Raw genomic sequence first — 20,878 nt, forward strand, 5'->3', positions numbered from 1 at the left:
AGCCTGGGTGACAGAGTGAGACTCCATCTCAAAACAAACAAACAAACAAAAAAACAGGAAATGTCAGGAAAGCAGCAGAAATCCACATTTCAAAATATCATCCCATCACATACCTCTTGAACATCTCTCATACTGAGTTCAGCTATTTTTGCATCATTTACACTTTTCTGTTTCTTACCTGGATTGCTACAATTTAAAAAAAAAGATATTTCTGAATATGGTTTTCTATAGCTTTCTTTTTTGAAGAAACTTACTATTATTATTTTTTATAGAGAAGAGGTCTCACAATGTTGCCCAGGCTGGTCTTGAATTCCTGGACTCGAGATTCTCCCACCTCAGCCTCCCAAAGCGCTAGGATTACAGGCATGAGCCACTGCACCTGTCCTTCCATAAGCTTTCTCTTTTTCCTTTCTTTTTCTTGTCTTTTTTTTTTTTTAAAGACGGAGTTTCACTCTGTCACCCAGGCTAGGGAGCAGTGGTGCGATTTCAGCTCACTGTGACCTCCGCCTCCTGGGTTAAAGTGATTCTCGTGTCTCAGCCTCCCGAGTAGCTGGAATTACAGGCAAGTGCCACCATGCCTAGTGAATTTTTATACTTTTAGTAGAGACAGGGTTTCATCACATTGGCCAGGCTGGTCTCAAACTCCTGACCTCAAGTAATTCATCTGCCTCAGCCTCCCAAAGTGCTGGGATTACATGCATGAGCCACTGTAACAGGCCCCATAAGCTTTCTTTAGGCCATTCTTGATACTGTAGTCAGAATATTTTACTGTCTCTAAAATGTGCATACAGTCATGTATGTCTCCTCCTCAGAGGTTTCAGTGGCTTTCCACCGCCTTTGGGAAAAGTCAGAACTGCTGAGGACATGAAACAAAGTCTGCAGTCTGGACTCTATATGACTTGTTTTCTCTGATTCCCCAAGCTCAGCCAGAGTATATGTCAGGACTGTGAATTCAAATATGTGGCTTTCTTTCCTCCATCACTCAATCTCAAAGTGAACATCTATTTATCCTTCACGTCTTAGATCTAATGCTACCTCCTCAGTGATACTGACTAATTCCCGTGTATATTCCTTTCATAGCAGCATTGATGTCTGATTGCTTCTTGGTTAACATGTATGCTTCCTTCATTAGACTGTAAGCTTCTTGACGGTAGGGCTGTGTCTTCTCATCTTTGCATTCCAGTGCCTAGCACAGTGACTAACGACATTGTAGGTATTCACAAAATGTTTGACTGAACAGCCAACTGGCAGAAGATGCTATCAGAAGCAAAGCCATCAATCAGGAGACAAAGCCTCTTGATATAAGAGAGAGAAATGTCTGAATATACTGGGGTTCAAACATTTCCCTATTCCTTCTTTCCTTTTTAATCCCACCTTTTTCTTTCCCACTTTGAAGGCTACAAAGCACAGCACTTTAGATTTTAAACTGTCCTATATACCCTTGGTGATCCCCAAGCATCTCCAGGTGGTGGCACTGTACAGTAGTTGAAAGACCAAGTCACTGAGCAAAGCTTAAAATTTACATGTGGTGGCTGGGTGTTGTGGCTCATGCCTGTAATCCCAGCACTTTGGGAGGCCAAGGTGAGTGGATCACTTGAAGTCAGGAGTTTAAGACCAGCCTGGTCAACACGGCAAAACCCAGTCTCTTCTAAAAACACAAAAATAAGCTGGGCATGGTGATGCATGCCTGTAATCCCAGCTACTCTGGAAGCTGAGACAGGAGAATCACTTGAACCTGGGAGGCAGAGATTGCAGTGAGCTGAGATTGTGCCACTGCACTTTAGCCTGGGCAACAGAGCAAGACTCTGTCTCCAAAAAAAAAAAAAAGAAAGAAAAAAGAAAAAAAAGAAAAATTTTCATGTGGTATCTTCTCTTTTCTAAGGCAGTAAACATGTTCACTCATTTGATGCATTTATTGTGTTCAATGAGTAAACATGTTCACTCACTTGACACATTTATTATGTTCAAAGTATGTTGCTAGATGTTGTTTGTAGTATAATTTAGAAAGATTTTCATCAAGACTGGTAAAACTTATTTTTGAGTTTTAGTTTTCAGGAACATTTGTTCATCCACAGTTCATTATCCCCAGTGGGAGAAGACATTAGAAGTACCGCAGGACATTTGGTAACTGGGTACTAATTATTCCTGAATATTGCTAACATTTAACAAATAGCCAGGTGCAGTGGCTCACACTCCCAGCACTTTGGGAGGCCAAGACGGGTGGATGACCTGAGGTCAAGAATTCGAGACCAGCCTGGTCAACATGGTGAAACCTTGTCTCCACTAAAAAATACAAAAAAAATTTAGCTGGGCATGGTGGCATGTACCTGCAATTCCAGATGCCCGGGGAGGCTGGGCTGGAGAATCTCTTGAACCTAGGAGGCGGAGGTTGCAGTGAGCCAAGACTGTGCCACTGAACTCCAACCTGGGCAAGAGAGGGAAACTCCATCTCAAAAAAAAAAAAAAAAAAAGTAGCCTCGAGGTGGGGAAGAAGTGGGTAGGACGATAATGAAATATTGAAATGTTTAAATAAACCATCTATATCCATAAAATGAAATAACACTCTGAAGGAGTTAGAAGAAATAAGGTTGATCTGTATTTACCAGCTTGGACACACTGTCTAATGAGATTAAGTTAAAAAAGGGCAAACTGTAGAATAAAACATACCATATGATAAAATTTATGACTCTTTGCCCTCCAAAACTACATGTTTCTATAAGTACATACATATTGTATATAAATGCATATAAAATGCTGAAAGGATACACATCAAAGAGCTTATAGTAACAGTTTTTGGGGATAGAACTGAGAGGTCAAGGATGACTTTTGCTTTATCTGTATTATTAAAAATGATTACAAAAAGAAACTACACATGAACCACTTATATAATTAAAATTAAACTTTTTTTCCTAAAAAGTAGGGTGAAATTCAAAGACACACTACTATTGGGAAATTGAAAACCATTTGATCCTTCTCATTAAGTGATAAGTTGCTAAATATTGAGAACTGATAAACTTTTGTACATGTTTTCTTAAAAAATACCCACAGGTCATGGTTCAGGCATGATGGAGAAAGAGGCATGGAGGAGGCAGAGGACAGACCTGAGTTTTACTTCTGGTTCTGCCTCTTACTTGGCTAATCACTTTATCTTGCTGAAACTCAGACTCCCCATATATAAAATGGGGATAACAATAACACTGAAGTCATGAAATTGTATGAAAACTGTTGTGAGATGGTGTAGCTGGCCATGCACCATAGACTATGTAGTTCTATGCTTTATACTATTATGTATAATGCTGAGATTTTAATGCACAGATTGTAATTGTAAAATAAAGGCTCTGCTAAATGAGACTAAGATTGATCACTAAGTAGAAAAATATAAACAAAAGTTGTTTAAAAGTTAGACTTTATTAGACAATTTGCAAGTGATTTGCAAAGTCTGTGGGTTATTTGGAGCCAATTTTGAGTACTGATCGTTCCTTTTTTCTTCCCAGACCATTGAACATGCTCAATTTGTTGACCAAGTAGTGCAAGTCACATCTACTCTAAGAATTCAAACTAAATTTAATAGTAACTTAAACTAGAAATAAAAATCAAATACCATACAGTAGTCTAAAAACCAAATACAAAGAATATCATTTGAGAGCATTTCTATCAGAGATAATTTGTATGCAGTTATGTTTATGAGTCAATATAAAAAAAGAGTCAGGACCATATTAACACTCTAAACTTCCTATAGCAATGCAAACACAAAGTTATGTGGTCCTCGTGATGTATTCGGTATCAAAACAATCCATGTAAAAAGACACACACAATACACATAAGCCTCTAAAACCTGACTTTAAAGAGAGGCAAATAAACCACAGAAAGCAAGTGGTGTTGGTTAACTTCTTGGTTACACCTCCCCACCCCTTAAAATGACAACATTAAAGCCCAATATATTAACAGAAGGAATGGGATATCACACTTAAGCAGTAAGTCATTCAATATAGAATTATTTTCAAAAACAAACATTTGAGACTAGGTTTACAGAAGACAGAAGTTATCTTATGTAGACCTTATTTCTGTATTTTGTTTCTGTGACAGAGCACTGAGAAAGTCCTGATTCACACCAAGAAATGGTACTAGTTCTTTTAACAGCTCACCTTGAAATACCAGGAAGCGCTTCAATTTACCAGAGATGGCCTTATTCTGGCATCTGCACAAAAAAAAACAGTTAACCTGGCACTGATGTTTGTTGGATTTCAAAGTTTTAAAATGTCAGAAACACCATATTTAAGTTTTTAATTTGTTAAAATATATTTTAAAACCAAGTATTAATGAAGGATCTCAATAGAATACAGTTTAAATGCCATCATCTCAAGACACAAAGTTGATTTGTTGATGTTTCTGTGTGAAATCTGGCTTTCTGAAACTCCACTCAAGGCTCCCGTGAGCTCCCACCCTTCTGGCTGTCCATCCATCCCTCTTGGCCATTCCTTTTACAAGCTCTTGTCCTGCATCTGGCCCAAGCCAACATTTTCACCCTGCATTCTCTCCATTTCTTATGCCCTCAGTTACCATTACATTAAGTGACAACTCCCAAATACTTATCTCCAGCTCATATTTATCTCTCAAGCTCCATCTAGACCCACAGTTCCACTTGGATATTTGATAGGCATGTAAAATGCAAAACAGAACTCACAAAACTGAGTTTCTCCCCCTCCTGAATTCACTTTCTGGGGAAATGGGATTATTCATCTGGTTGTCTACGAGTAGCATCCTGCGTTCCTCTTTTCCTTGCCACCTAAATTAGTCAAGAAGTCCTACTGGTTCTACTGCCTACAGACTCTCTGAATCCATTCTCGTTGCCCCTTCCATAATGCAGCCTCTCAACAGGGACTGTGATTTACATAGCTGCCTGACTTATACAACATATTATTACTTATTTATTCATTTATTTATTTTAGATGGAGTCTCACTCTGCCACCCAGGCTGGAGTGCAATGGCGTGATCTCGGCTGACTGCAACCTCTGCCTCTTGAGTTCAAGTGATCCTACTGCCTCAGCCTCTAGAGTAGCTGAGATTACAGTGGCCTGCCACCACACCTGGCTAATTTTTGTATTTTTCAGTAGAGACAAAGTTTCACCATGTTGGCCAGGCTGGTCTTGAACTCAAGTGATCTGTCCACCTTGGCCTCCCAAAGTGCTGTGATTACAGGCATGAGTCACTGTGCCTGGCCTATTTTTTATGATTTTTAAAGGCACATAATAGCTATATAAAATACATTTCTGATTACATCATTTATTTGCAAAAATAAAAAAAATCCTCAATATTTTTCCATTACCTTTAGCATCAAACTGAAATCTTTAATATGACTTACAAAGTCCTCCCTGTTCTGGCCTTTGGCTACTTCTCCATCCCCATCTTTTGCTATGCCCTTCGCTAACATCCTATGCTTTAGCTGTACTGATCCATTCTAATTTTCTATATGTCCCAATACTTTCTTCACTCTTCTGAGCCTTTGCACAGCACATTTTCTGCAACTCTCTTTTACCTCTTCTTCAACTAACTAGCTCCTGTTTCTCCACCAAGCCTCAGGCAGATGTCAACTCCTCTGGTAAAGACTTCCCAAGCTCTCTTCCCTCTGGATTGTCCTGTGCGAGTGTTCTCCTTTGTCATATACCTTGTGCACTGCAAAGTAACTGTCTGTGTTCTGCAATCAACTGTGAGCTTCTCTCTATGGTGTATATTCTTAAATGGAGCCTGAAACATAGTAGGTGCTTAATAAATGTTTTAGGAAAGAGACGATAAAAGGCATGACTCAGAGGCCAATTAATTACATATAGGTCTATTAACCAGACACTAACCCCAAGATTGATTTTCTAATGAGTTAGCATGTTGTTCTACAAATCTTTTAGGTTTACCTAATTCAAACCCAATCCTTTTGCAGTTCCTCAAAAAGTTAAACATAGAATTCCCATATAATCCAGCAATTCTACTCCTAGGTATATATCCACAAGAATGCTAAAAAGCAGGAACTCAGATAAATTGTACACAAATGTTCATAGCAGCAACAGTCACAAGAACCAAACAATGGAATTGACCCAAGTGTCCATCAACAGATGAATGGATAGAGTATCATATGTCAACACAATGGAAATTATCCAGCCTTGAAAAGTGATGAAATTCTGATACATGCCACAACATGGATGGATCTTGAAAATATTATGCTAAGTGAAACAAGCCAGTCACAAATAAACAAATATTACATGATCCCACTTATTTGAGGTACCTAGAGTAGGCCAATTTATAGAGGCATAAAGTAGAACAGAGGTTGCCACATGCTGTGGGGGCAGGTGGGGAGGGTAGAGAGGGTGGAACAAATAGGGACCCATTATTAAATGGGTACAGAGTTTCTGTTTGAGATGATGAAAACTTCTGGAAAGGGATACATGGTGATGGTTACACAATGTTGTGAGTGTGCTTAATGTCACTGAATCATACACTTAAAAATTGTGAAAATGGTAAATTGTTATGTACTTTTTATTACAATAAGAAAGGTTAACAATTCAACACTTGAGGCCATGCACAGTGGCCCCAGCACCTTGGTAGGACAAGGAGGGTGGATCTCCCAAGATCAGGAATTCAAGACCAGCCTGGCCAACATGGTGAAACCCCATCTCTACTAAAAATACAAAAATTAGCTAGATGTGGTGGCGAGTGCCTGTAATCCCAGCTACTCAGGAGGCTGAGGCACAAGAATCGCTTGAACCCGAGTGGCGGAACTTACAGTGAGCTGAGATCATGCCACTGCACTCCAGCCTGGGCAAGAAGAGCAAAACTCTGTCTCATAAAACAAAAATGAAGTGTTTTCACCCTGTTCTTTGTTACCATCTGTCTGAAGACCCTAGAGCCATGAGTTACTTCTGCAACTGATGTAATGGTCTGATCAACCTAGAGAGACCTTAAGTTCTGGCAGAACCAGAATTGACCACAAAGTCACCCACTACTGATAGCAAAACCCATATCCTGTTGAAATACTGTTTAGTGTTGGGGGATGAGTTTTACAGGTCTACAATTTATTTAATTAAAAACTTCAGAGATGAGCTGCTTTCCCAAGGCCATATGGTTTACTACTTAAATTTTATAGATTAAAATTATGCATATAAATACTTACTTTCGTTGGATTATTGGAAGTTTGTAAGTTTAAAAAAAAATTGAGTCCAAAACATATTGCATAAATGACACCTGCAAAGAAAGTATAATTTATGACTTCATAAGAAGTACTATAAACACCAAAGAAGGCTGAAGATGTTCAGAAGAGCAGATATGAAATATTTAGTTAAAAAGTGCCCTAACAGAGATAGGGAGGCAAGGCAGAAAAGCTTAAAAAAATTGTATCACAAATATGAGCAAAACCTCCACCTTTTCACCAGTGTGCTGGATAATCAGACCAACCACCATGGGAACAGCAGGTACAATTATTTGAGTCTCTTCCCTTCCTTATCCCCCTCCCTTCCCACAAGAGTACCCCTGGAAAGGTTACTATCCATAGAAATAATTATGTCAGTTAGTACAGTGCTTGTCACATAGCAGATGTTTAATACATACTTCTTGATGTTCCATTTCATACTGAAGTCATAGGGACAAACATTCACTTCAAGCACATCTGCTTTCTAGTCATGCTTCTTGAGAGCCATTCCTTATAAATTAAGGTAGAATAATCAAGTAAGTCATATCCACAAGTCATACAGATGTGACTGACAATATATCTGTGTGTACAGTAAGGTAGTTATAATTCACAGATAACAAGAAAAATCATAAATTGATATTTATGAATATATTGATAGAACAAACACAAAAGACATTTTTCTCTGCTACAGAAATGGCCTTATATTTGCATTTATCAGGCACCCATTATCTTCACTTGGTGTTGTTAAAAGAAAACACAGTAGTATTTCTATCGCTGGGTATATTTGATATGAAAATAACTGACAAAAGTAGGTCAAGGCCAGGCACAGTGGCTCACATCTGGTAATCCCAGCACTTTGTGAGGCCGAGGCGGGGGGATCACTTGAGGTCAGGAGTTTGAGAGCAGCCTAGGCAATGTGGCGAAACCCCGACTCTACTAAAAATACAGAAATAGCCAAGCATGGTGGTGGGTACCTGTAGTCCCAGCTACTTGGGAGGCTGAGGCAGAATTGTTTGAACCTGGGAGGCAGAGGTTGCAGTGAGCTGAGATGGTACCACTGCACTCCAACCTGGGCAACAGGGTGAGACTCCTTCACACACAAAAAAAAAAGTAAGTCAGAATCTCACAAAATGGTGAGTTCTGAATGTCAGGTGTCTTATATTAGGTTACAAAACCTGACAAAACAAGTGAAGGGTTTTCTGAAAGTCTCTGAAATTCAATAGTGCAATCTGAATTTGTTTAGTTAAAAGTAGCAGCAAGGTAGAAAATAGCTGGGGGTATACTTTGTGTCTCTGGCTATCCTGATATGCCTTAGATAAAAACTGAAGGCAGCATGTTCCTATTCTGTTTTCCGCATCTGCTTTCACTAAAAATATCTTCCCACCCAGATATACTCTTAGTATCTTCTGGAATGTGTCCTTTAACCTACACTTGATCTTAGCCAAAAGGCGGAGAAGCGACGTGTCCTTTAACCTAAAGGATAAAGAGGTCCTTACAGAGATCAGAGACTTGCCAAGAAGTCAACTTGGAGTTTGTGGCCTTCTGTCTATTCTAGTCCAGATGCAATCTCTCCCTAGTTCATGTTTTTGGTAAAAATCACTTAAATTGTGTTTGTTTTTCTATTTAGTGTACTAAGCAGAAACCACTAGGCAGTGTAATGCTGATTGTTTTTGAGTTTTCTGGGATATGATTTTTAGCTATTTTACTAGGTAATATATAAACAAAAAATGTAAAGTACTCACTACTTTAATTCAGTAACTTGGCTCATATTTGCACGACATCTATACATCAGTTTTTCATGAAGAAAAACTATCATAAAAATTTTAAGGTAAAATTTAACAGGAAAAATATACTTTCATAATTTGGAGTAAGGTGACTGACACATCCTTTCCTTTTCTAGTAATTTCTAAATTTGGAAATTGAGAAAATTTTTAAAAGTGCCAATCTCAACTACTTTTTATTTTTTTTGATGGAGTTTTGCTCTTGTTGCTCAGGCTATAGGGCAATGGTGGGATTTTGGCTCACCACAACCTCCACCTTCCAGGTTCAAGCCATTCTCCTGTCTCAAGCCTCCCAAGTAGCTGGGATTACAAGCACGCACCACCATGCCTGGCTAATTTTCTATTTTCAGTAGAGATGGGGTTTCTCTGTATTGGTCAGGCTGGTCTCGAACTCCCAGCCTCAGGTGATCCACCCGCCTCGGCCTCCCAAAGTGCTGGGATTACAGGTGTGAGCCACTGCGCCTGGCCAATCTCAACTACTTCTTACCTAAAAGGTTTCTTCTTTAAAATTTTGTATAAATTAATTTACTTCATGCTATACATTTAGGAAGCAAAAATTCAATGAAAACTATTTCATGATTTCAAGCACAGAATTTCAGGATGTTAAAATCATTTGATATCAAACAAATGCAAGGTTTAAAACAACAAAAATAAATCACTGCCATCAAACAAACTTTCCCCGACCTGCCTCCCATTCCAGTACTGACAAAATCAGGACTACAAGGAGATACGTGACTGAAATGTATATACTTCAGAGTTAAATAAAAACATGGGAGACTGTAGCCCACATGTTAAAGAATATATTTAATTTTAACAGGGCAAAGAAACTAGTTTTTAAAGGTAGTGGTGGGGGTGGCTTAATTCTGAGTGTTCCTTTTAGTTCCACCTGAAAAATAAACAGTGAATTTTTCCTCTAACTGCTTCCCAACAGTTCAGTGACAGCAGAACATCAAATCTATGATGGTACTGGAGATCTTCTACAGAGACAAGGAGAGATGCAACTTCCTGAGTATGTTTTAGTCTGCATAAAGAAAGAGGAAAAGAGAAAGAGAGAGAGAAAGAGAAGAACAAAAACTAATTTTCCAGGCAGGGGAATACTTATAAAACCTTTTATGTCAAAGTTAGGATTTCACAACATAACACACTAATGCAAAATCCAGTAGCACCTGTAAGATTTAAGTAAATGCTGTCATGATTTAAATGCTTTTAAATATCTGTAAAAGACTGGAGGAAAAAAAGATAAAGTACATTCTCCAGAGAACAAATGTATTTCAAAATAAAAACTGTATTTTTGTTTTTCTTTTTCTTTTTTTTCAATTTTTGTTTTTGTACAAGATTCAATCGTTATCATATATTAACTTATACACAACGGGATCAACCTCCTCCTCCATGTTGCTTCAAGTCCACATGTTCAGGCTATAGTCCCCAACATAATTTTCTGAGAAATATATTACCACAATTTGATTTAAATATAGATACAATATATAATACTTGTCTCTGGGAAAAATCAAATTTTAATATGCAAATGTTTATATAATACAGAAATGGAAAAAACTACAGTAGGTACACAACCTAATTATGACTTGTAGATGATGATTTCTACATACTCTCCTACTGTAAATGAATATTTAAAAGTCTTAAGAAGATTTTATTTATATGTGCACTTGTGTCCACCTTATCCCATTACTGTACATGTCTATTGACAATCTGGGAATTTAAAGGTGCAGCCCTCAAGAGATTGTTAAATCACTAAAAAAGGAAACAATTAGGCTCTATTGGACAAGAAAAACACTCACAAAATTTCCAATTTTAAATTTCATATCAGTAGGAAAGTATTAAAAATAATTTTCTGTATATACATATGGGTATATGTATATATTGAATTACACATATGTCCCACATTATCGAAACAATTCAAGTGGCGATATTTTGATGAGTTTTTTCATTAAATGATCACTATGTCAAAATTTAAAAATATTTTATTACATCATTAAAATAATTCACTTGCCATTTCAACAGCTTACACTGTTTTTTAAAATTTTTTTAACTCTTCATAACTAAACTCCCTGATCCCTAGTGTTAAATCCCCTATTTAAATTAAAACTTGGTGCTCTTTGTTACTCAGAAACTGATGGATAAAATCACATTTACTTCAAAATTCCATCAATCAAATACATTTTGTTACCTGATTTATCAGAGAACTATCTCAGCTCTGAGCATGTGTATCTAAATTATTCTCCCTATAATAAATAGGTGAGGAAAATATCCTAAAATAGACGGAGGTAACGTACATGATGTTACAGCACATATAATACATGATGATTGTTATAAAATTTTCAGAGACACCTGAAAACTCACTTTAGAAACTAACTTCAGAAACAAACCATTTATTTTTCACTCTAATGTAAATTAGTATGTATGTATTTATGTACATACACATACATAAAAAACAAAATTGTCTAATGTTGAGTAGCTGTTTATGAGTGAAAAAATGGTTACAAATTGGTTAATTAGCTTAATTTTGTACTTAACAATTCGATCATTTTGGGATACAAACAAGAAGTCAGTGCATTTATAGACTCCATAGAGTCAGATACTCAAGCATACACTTTAAAAAAGAACCCTCCTCAACATCACAGGCATTGTACAGCAAGAATATATGTACTCTGATGCAATTCCTACTTTATAAGCAGACTAGACAGCACTTGGCTTACTTTTAAAATAGCTTCATAAAAGAAATATATCATATAAAGAAATGCATGTTTGCTAAAAGTCTTTTAAAATTACATCAAAACAACATTAAAACCTGTTCACTGAGAAGAGCCTATTGAATTTAATTCCTGTTTTGAAATACCTAGTTAACAGTTCAGAATATTGCCTTGTGAGGTTTGAATAAAGATGTAATTGATGTGTAGAGCCAGATGGAGTACACGACTCCATCTCTATCTGCCATGATCACAATTTAGATAAGAGTCCTCTGATCGCTGTTTGATGTAAATGGATCCCCTTTAAAATAGCTATACACCTTAAAATTATCTATAATAAACAGTTCCCCAATAACCATTATTATTCGTAAATTGAAATGCATTGATCATTCAGAAAAGATTTCTTGCAAAATATATAAATAAATGTAACTGCATATTCTGTAAATATACTTAACATTGCTAGACCAGACCGTCAATGACGGACTGCTGTATTTCAGTACTGTGTGTCAAATTTATTAGAAATTTAAAAAGAAAAATTTCTGAGGGACTCAGCTGCCTTCATTAGTTGGCTTTAAAATGTGTAATAAAATGGGAGACAATATCTTCTCATAAATACATGGAATCAATATGGAAAAGTAAACTATACAACAGACAAGATTAGAGAACACCAGAGTGTACCAGAGTAGTCACCAGAGTGAAATATCTTCCAGCACAAAAAAGGGAAGAACTCTATACACCCAGTTATAGTATATTTCAATTAGAGATACGGTTCTCTCTCACTCCTGGCAAGAATTAATTGGTAATGGCACTGCTTCGCAGCAGTGCAAAAATATCCTGAGAAATTATTCAGATTACAACAAAAGACAGGCTTTCATCACTAAGTTTTTGCACAAAACACAGCTCTAGATATCGTAAATAAATTAATTTAAAAAGCAGATAATCTTCACTGTGTTGAACACAAAAAGGGGATGTGACCCAGACATTGTTAATTCTCCCACTGGCTAATATCAGGAAAAAAGATTGCATTAAGTGTCTATTTATAACTTTCTAGTTAACTATGGCCAATAATATACATGGAGGTAATTTGTAGTTCAAGTTTTTCATCTCTTTTTTCCCCAACTAGCTACAAGCTGGATTCTAAAATTTACAGTGAAATATACAATTCCAATTTTCAAAAGATCCTCCTCCTGGAGGAGTGATATTCAATTTTTTTTTTTCTTTTTGGTGCAATCTTGATGCAGAGCCTAAACAGTCCTATGAAGAGAGACAGTGTATCTTTTAATTAATTGGCACTGAAATTTCACTTTCCTTAGCTGCATTCTAGTAGCTTGGCCAAGTTATCTCGTAATTCTGTTAGTTCAAATATTTTTCCATCCAGAATTTCTAAGAGTGTCTTCAGGTTATTGCGAAAAGCTTCTTGTTCATTCTGACTTTTCTCCAGACGTTGCTCTAAGTCAGATAGTTGTCCCTCCAGGTCTTTGTTGCGAATTTCTACTTCCTTCAGAAACAAAAGTGTAACATATATATATATGTCAATTCATCACTTAGAAAACAATACAACTCTGTTATTATCAATATTGTGGTAATCAATGCAGTTTGACAATCAGGATGAGCTTCAGAATCTTAATTTAGCACAATTTAGGGAGATTTTAGACTTGGACATCTCAGAAAGGAATACGGTTTTATTGACTGGCTTGCCTATGAATCTATCTAACCATGCAACAAAAATCTACTGACTCATTATTCTGCGCCAGGCAACACTCTAGGTACTTCAAATACCAAGACAGGCTTGAAGACCCATTTATGGATCACTTAGATCTCATTTTTATTGCTGTCTACCTACTTCTCCTAATGCATAATTATTAGCAATCGCAGGTGAAAGCAGGCAGAGAAAGAGAAAGAAATTAACTGTTTCTGTTTATTGGCAACTATAGAGAAAGATGTAGACAATAAAGTAACTCTCTAAAATGAGATTTTAGGAACCTCTGAATATGTTAATTATTCTTTGTTTTGCCTCAATATCAAGTAAACATGTATGTAGAGAATATCACTCAATTGCTAGAAACTGTAGTGAAGATACATAACTGTACATATTAGAGAATTATAATGTTAATAGTTCCAAAATATTGCAAATCAAGGAAAGAAAAAAAATGACAAAAGGAAATCAAATGTTTATGACAACAGAAAAATAGTAAAAAAATTTTTTGACAGAATAAATTCTGGCATACTTAAAAATTCTTTAGAAGTTATTTCCTTCCTTCCTTCCTTTCCTCCTTCCTTCCTGCCTTCCTTTCTTCCTTCCTTTCTCCCTCCCTCCCTTCCTCCCTCCCTTCCTCCCTCCCTCTTTTTCTCTCTCTCTCCCCCGTCTCTCTTTCTCTTTCTCTTTTTGAGACCCACTCTCACTCTGTCCCCCAGGCTGGAGTGTAGTGGTCCGATCTTGGCTCACTGCAACCTCTGCCTCCCAGATTCAAGCCATTCTCCTGCCTCAGCCTCCCAAGTAGCTGGGATTACAGGCACACACCACCATACCTGGCTAATTTTTATATTTTTAGTAGACACAAGGTCTCACCATGTTGGCCAGGCTGGTCTTGAACTCCTGACCTCCAGTGATCCACCCGCCTTGGCTTCCCAAAGTGCTAGTATTACAGGTATGAGCCAACACACCTGGCCTATTACTGCTTTTAAAATATCTCTAAATGTGACAAATATAGTAAAGTGAGTCTAAAAAAATAAAATGACATAAATCAAGCTAATGATTTAATTTTGGTTAAAAAATCACATTGAGAAAAATGGGAGAAAGCCAACTATTACACTTTAAATAAGCAATTCAGATAAGCAATGAATTGAAAGTTATATATCCTTTCTGAAAAGCTCCTTTTACGTTTGAGAGGAATTAAGTGACTGACACAAATCACATTAAGATATATAAACTATATGGGTCAATGAAAATATCTTGATGTTAGTTACATAACATGAATTAGCTTCAGAAAATAAGACATTTCAAAATGTTAATACATCATTTAAATGTTAATCTCTAAAGGAATTCTGTCAAATCTAAAGGACAGTGGAAATTTAAAAAAATTCTATCGCTGAAAGACAATCTGGTAAATGTTAAATGAAAATATCAGAATATAAAGTAGCTCACTGAAACTGGCAAAAATTCATATTCATGAGGACAAACACTGGGGAATAATGTACAAACAGGAAATAAAAAATAGTTCCGGTGCTGAAATTACGGAGACTTTTTTTCCAAAAGTTTATTATTCTCTCAAGTTGGGTAAAGAATGAAAAAAAAAACACAATTTTCTCACAGGTAAGAATTAAACTTTCAAGAAAAATAATTGGGGCAGGGCTCACGCCTGTAATTCCAGAACTTTGGGAGGCCGAAGCACCTGAGGTCAGGAGTTTAAGACCAGCCTGGAAAACATGGCAAAACCCCATATCTACTAAAAATATAAAAATTAGCTGGGCATAGTGGTGTGCACCTATAATCTCAGCTACGTGGGAGGCTGAGGCAGGAGAATGGCTTAAACCTGGGAGGCAGAGGTTGTGGTGAGCTGAAATTGCGTTACTGCCCTCCAGCCTGACTTTGTCTCAAAAAAAAAAAAAAAAGAAAGAAAGAAAAGAAAAATAGTTGGAAATTGGCTCAAATACATTTAAAAAGTAATAATTCTTAGTTATCTTTGTCAGTGGTTTGACAAGGCTCAAGCAAGGGTGCTACAGATGAGTTGCAAGAGCCTGAGAAAATATAAGAAAGGAATTAAGCAGCTATAATGATTTTTAAAGGAAAAATTTAAGGAATCTGAATCAAATTATCAAAGTATCGACTGTTAGATGTTAGCCAGGTATGTATCTCTTCCCTTTAGATAATCTGCAAGGTGAAGATAAGTAAATTGAGAAGAGAATCTGAGACTAATAAAATATTTATAAATTCAGAAGCCAAAAAACATAGAGGTTGTAACTATGAGGGAGGACACAGGCCCTGAGATCAAATGCAAAAATTCCACTCATGACTGCGCAGCATGCTCTCTTGCCTGCTTAAACAATAAGCTTAAGGGTATAATGTTTCCAACTCTAAAAATAGACCAAATGTCATTCACTAGAAGACACCCACTTCACCAGGCACCACCCAGTTTGCCCTCTAAAGCCCTCCTAAAAATGAAAGGCTCCCTTGTTTCCTTGCCAATCAATGAAACAGCCAAACATTTTTAATGGAAGCAAGCAAAACACAAAATTCCCTTAGCTAATAAAACTGTGTTATTCTCTCTAGAACGAATCTCCTACTGTGAGCATCTCTGTTTGCAGGAATTTTACTAGTTAGATAACAAAAGGGATCTAATACACTGCTTGATGGTGCTAGTCTATTTTTAGACAAAGACAATATGTTCCTAGAGAAAGAACAGACAACTTAGAGCACAGAGGCCAAGATGTAACAGAAGCCATGGTGAGTGGCACTTCTCAGGTGTCTACTTTTGTCCATATATATATATATATATATATATATATATGTAGACTATATATAGAGAGAAATACGTGTGTGTGTGTGTGTGTGTGTGTGTGTATATATACAGCATATATTCTGAGAGCAATAACTCCAGCACCTTTTGTCCATATTTTCCAACCCACCATTCCTTTCTTGCCTTTTTATTTGCTATTATTTTGTAGAGATGGGGTCTCACTATGTTTCCTAGGCTGCTCAAACTCCTGGGCTCAAGTGATCCTCTTGCCTTGGACTCCCGAAATGCTGGGACTACAGACGTGAGCTATCACACCCAGCCTTGCCTTTCATTCTTCCAAACTCATTCTTCTGCTCATTATCATTTTTGCTCTGTTATTTCCCTTTTTTCCTTTACTGATGTAAGGCACACACCAGGGGCAACTAGAGAGAGGCATAGTTCAGCCCTGATAAAGCACAGTAGGCCCGAATCACCACTCCCTTCTGAGTGTTTTAAAAGGTGGGAGAGGCTTCAAGATGGCTGACTAGAAGCAATTTATACTTGCCTCTTCTACTAAGAAGAACCGAAATAGTGACTAACCATACTTCAAATAGATCATCCAAGAGAGGACACTAGAATTCAACAGACAAAGTGACAAGAAATACCTAGAGCAAGGAAAGAGAAGGAAGCCCTTGGTCAGGATTGGTGGGGAGCTGAGAGATTCCCCAATATAAAGGGTAAGAGAACCTCAGTGGTCCATATTTCCACCATGAATCCTGCAATCCTAGCCATGGGAAAGCCTCTTGTCCCTCACAGGCACTGGAAACTAACACTGTTGGGAGACTGTGTGACAGCACTGCTCTTGGGAGAGTGCTAGCGCTGGGAGCCACACATCCCCTGAAACCTAAGCAGGTGCAGCAAGGTACCATTTTAGAGCCCCACCTCCAATGAAGTGCAGTGTCCTAGAGCCCAGCAGTGCTAGGGCTAAGGCTCAAGAGAAACACGGACTGTTAACACCCAGTGTTTAGGTGCAAGTGACTGTGGGCTACTGTACCCAGGCTGAGTGCCATTGAGGCACAGGCTACCGCTGTCAAGGCTGAGGCACGAGTGGTGTGCACATTTCCCACACATCGGCCAAGGCTGCTACCAATGAAGGTGGTACTGTCCTCCTGAGCAACAGGGCAACAATGTGAACATTCCTGGGAATGGCCCTGCCCCTGCCTACCATGGCTGGCACCTGCACACAGCATCAGCAGGCCTGAAAACTAGCCTAACTGGCCTGGCTTTGATCCCCTCCATGCCAGATCATACAATTAGAGGGTGGAGGAGGGGTGAAGGGATTGCCTAGCCCAGTCCACCAATGTTGGCACTGAATGCTCCTCCCAGGGGAATGAGGTTGGGCCTACCTCCTGGATGCTACCACCACAGCTGGCACCTACCTACCTGCATATGCCACCTGCAGGCCTGGAGACTGGCCTGTCCAGCCCTTTGTAGCCACCACCAACACCAGCATACACCTCATGGGACACAGAGGGTTGTCCCACTACTGCCATTGCCCATACCACACCAGCTGCCCAGAGGTCCGAGAACCTACCCACCCTCGCACTGCTGCCACTACTGGCTTCCAAGACACCAGGAGACCCAAAAATCAACTTGCTTGGAACTGCTAACACTGGTGCAAGCATACATTGCCCTGGAACCTAAGGACAGGTACACTCAGCCCACTGCTGCCACCATCAGGGTCCAAAGACTGGCCCACCTGGTGTCCCAGTTCCCAGCCAAACTTCACCACAGCCTCCACTAATATTTGCACCCTAAGCCACTAAGAAAATCACAGGTTCTATTGATGCTGTTTACAGCCAACGAAATCATACAGAGACCATTCTACTGAACATACTCGGAATCAAAGCCAAAGTGCCCTATAAAACCAATACCATAGATACATCTACAGCAAAGAATCTTCCCCTATGAAAGCAAATTTTAAAAGTTGGGATAAGTGACTGTTACACCAGATGTGTAGATATCAATGTAAGAATACATGAAACCTGAAAAAGCAAGGAAATGTAACACCTTCCAAGGAAAAGAATAATTCTCCAGCAACACATCCCAATAAAAAAGAAATTCATAAAATCCCCCCAAAATAATTCAAATTATTGATTCTAAAGAGGCTTAGTGAGATATGAGAGAATTCTAAAAAATGTACAAAGAGGCCAGGTGCGGTGGCTCATGCCTATAATCCCAGAACTTTGGGAGGATCAGGTGGGCAGATTGCTTGAGGTTGGGAGTTGGAGATGAGCCTGGTCAACATGGTGAAACCCTGTCTCTCCTGAAAATTCAAAAATTTAGCTGAGCAAGGTGGCATGTGCCTGTAATCCCACCTACTCTGGAGGATGAGGCAGGAGAATCACATGAATCTGGGAGGCAGAGGTTGCAGTAAGCCGATATTGTGTCACTACACTCCAGCCTGGGCCACAAAGCAAGACTCCATCTCAAAAAAAAAAAAAAAGGAAAAAAGAAGAAAAGTACAAAGAAATCTGAAAAATAATTCAGGCTATGAGTGAGAAATTTACCAAAGAGATACACACTATAAAAAAGAATCAAACAGAAATTCTGGAACTAAAGAATTTACTGAATAAAATACAAAATACATTCAAAAGATCCAACAATAGGCCAGATCAAACAGAAGAAATAATTTCAGAAACCAAAGACAAGTATTTTGAAATAATATAGGCAAAAATAAAGAAAAAAGAATGAAAAACAAAGAGTAAAGCTTTTGTGACATATGGGATACCATAAAGTGGCCAAATATGCAAATTACCAGGGTTCCAGGAGGCAAAGACAGAGCAAAAGGGTTAGAAAACCTATTTAATGAAATACTAGATGAAAACTTCCCAAATCTAGCAAGATATTTAGACATCCAGATATAGGAAGCTCTGAGATCCCCAAACAGATAAAAGATCTTGTCCATGGCACATTATAGTCAAATTGTCTAAAGTCAAAATTCTAAAAATAGCAAGAGATAAGCATCTTGTCACCTAAAAAGGACTCCCTTCAGACCAACAGGGCATTTCTCAGCAGAAATCTCACAGGCCAGGAAAGAATGGGTTGATGTATCATAGTGTTGAAAGAAAAAAAAAAAAAGAACTGCCAGCCAAGCATACTACATCCAGCAAAATTATCCTTTGTAAATAAAGGAGAAATAAAATCTTTCCCAGAAAAGCAAAAGCTGAAAGAATTCATCACCACTATACCAGCCCTACAAGAAATGCTCAAGGGAGTTCTGAGTCTGGAAATGAAAGAATGACACTTTTCATTATGAAAATACATGAAAGTATAAAACACTGTTAAAGCAAACACACAAAAAAGGAAGAGAATGAATTCAAATGGTATCACTACACAAAACTACCAAATCACAATGAGGAACAATAGAAGAAAAAGGAAGGAACAAAGAACAAAACAACCAGAAAGCAATTAGCAATGGGACAGGAACAAAACCTCAAATATCAGTAGTAACCTAGAACGAAAATGAATTACATTCTCCACTTAAAACATATAGACTGGCTGAATGAATTACAATTATGATCAACTATATGCTGCTTACAAGAAACATACTTTACTTTTTAAAAGGCTTATAGATCAAAAGTAAACAAATGGAAAAAAGATACTCCATGCAAATGGAAACCAAAAGTGCACCGGAGTAGCTATACATATATCAGATAAAATACACTTTAAACCAAAAACAGTAAAAAACATGAAGTCATTATATAATGATAGATCAATCCAGCAAGAGGATACATACGTTCCCAACACTGGAGCACCTAAATTCATAAAGTAAATATTACTAGATTGAAAGACAGCTTCCAATACCATAATTTGTGGGGTACTTCAACACCCCACTCTCAGCATCAGACAGATTATCTAGACAGAAAATCACCAAAGAAACATTGGACTTAAACTGAACCTTGGACAAATTGTACTTAACAGACATCTACAGCACTTTTTTTTTTTTGATATGGAGTCTCACTCTGTCACCCAGGCTGGAGTGCAGTGGCAAGATCTCAGCTCACTGCAACCTCCACCTCCTAGGTTGAGGCAACTCTCCTGCCTCAGCCTCCCGAGTAGCTGGGACTACAGCTGCCCGCCACTATGCCCAGTTAATTTTTGTATTTTTAGTAGAGATGGGGTTTCACCATATTGGCCAGGCTGGTCTTGAACTCCTGACCTCAGGTGATCCTCCCACCTTGACCTCCCAAAGTGCTGGGATTACAGGCATGAGCCACCACGCCCAGCCTACAGAACATCTTATACAACAATTCTTCTCATTAGTACATAGAACATTCTCAAAGACAGAACATACATTAGGCCACAAAATAAGTCATAATAAATTTTAAAAAATCGAAATCATTAATTATCTTCACAGACCACAGTGGAATAAAACCAGCAATCAGTACCAAGAAAAACTTTGGAAACTATACAAATATATGGAAATTAACATGCTCCTAAGCAACCATTGGGTGAATGAGGAAATTAAGATGAAAATTTAAAAATATCTTGAAACAAATGAAAACAGAAATACAACATACCAAAACCCACGTGACACAGTAAAAGCAGAAGCAGTAGTAAGAGGAAAGTTTACAGCAATAAATGCCTACATCAAAAAAGTAGAAAGATTTCAAATAACAATCTAACAGTGTGCCTCAAGAAACTAAAAGACAAAAATAAGCCAAACTCCAAATTAGCAGAAGGAAATAATAAAGATCAGAGCAGAACAAAACAAAGACC

The 20,878-nt window shown here is 37.9% G+C and overlaps 1 protein-coding gene and 1 long non-coding RNA gene across 2 annotated transcripts in view; both read right to left on the reverse strand.

Moving 5' to 3' along the window:
- Positions 1–2,347: 2,347 nt before the first annotated feature.
- LOC135274878 (uncharacterized) lies at positions 2,348–8,039 on the reverse strand. Its single transcript, XR_010342604.1, has 3 exons — positions 7,160–8,039; positions 4,146–4,198; positions 2,348–2,425 (listed from the first exon to the last, which is right to left on the reverse strand). It is a non-coding gene; the product is annotated as an uncharacterized LOC135274878 (long non-coding RNA).
- A 2,181-nt stretch (positions 8,040–10,220) lies between these two features.
- HOMER1 (homer scaffold protein 1) overlaps positions 10,221–20,878 on the reverse strand; it is a 141,483-nt gene continuing 130,825 nt past the window's right edge. Inside the window, exon 9 of the mRNA XM_012462095.2 lies at positions 10,221–13,158. Within this exon, the coding sequence (XP_012317518.1) occupies positions 12,970–13,158 (189 nt within the window). The 3' untranslated portion in view covers positions 10,221–12,969. The remainder of the gene's footprint in view (positions 13,159–20,878) is intronic.

This window comes from Aotus nancymaae, unplaced genomic scaffold (assembly GCF_030222135.1).
Source record: "Aotus nancymaae isolate 86718 unplaced genomic scaffold, 86718_ANA_hifiasm-v0.15.2.pri h1tg000014l, whole genome shotgun sequence".
NCBI classification, from domain to species: Eukaryota; Metazoa; Chordata; class Mammalia; order Primates; family Aotidae; genus Aotus; species Aotus nancymaae.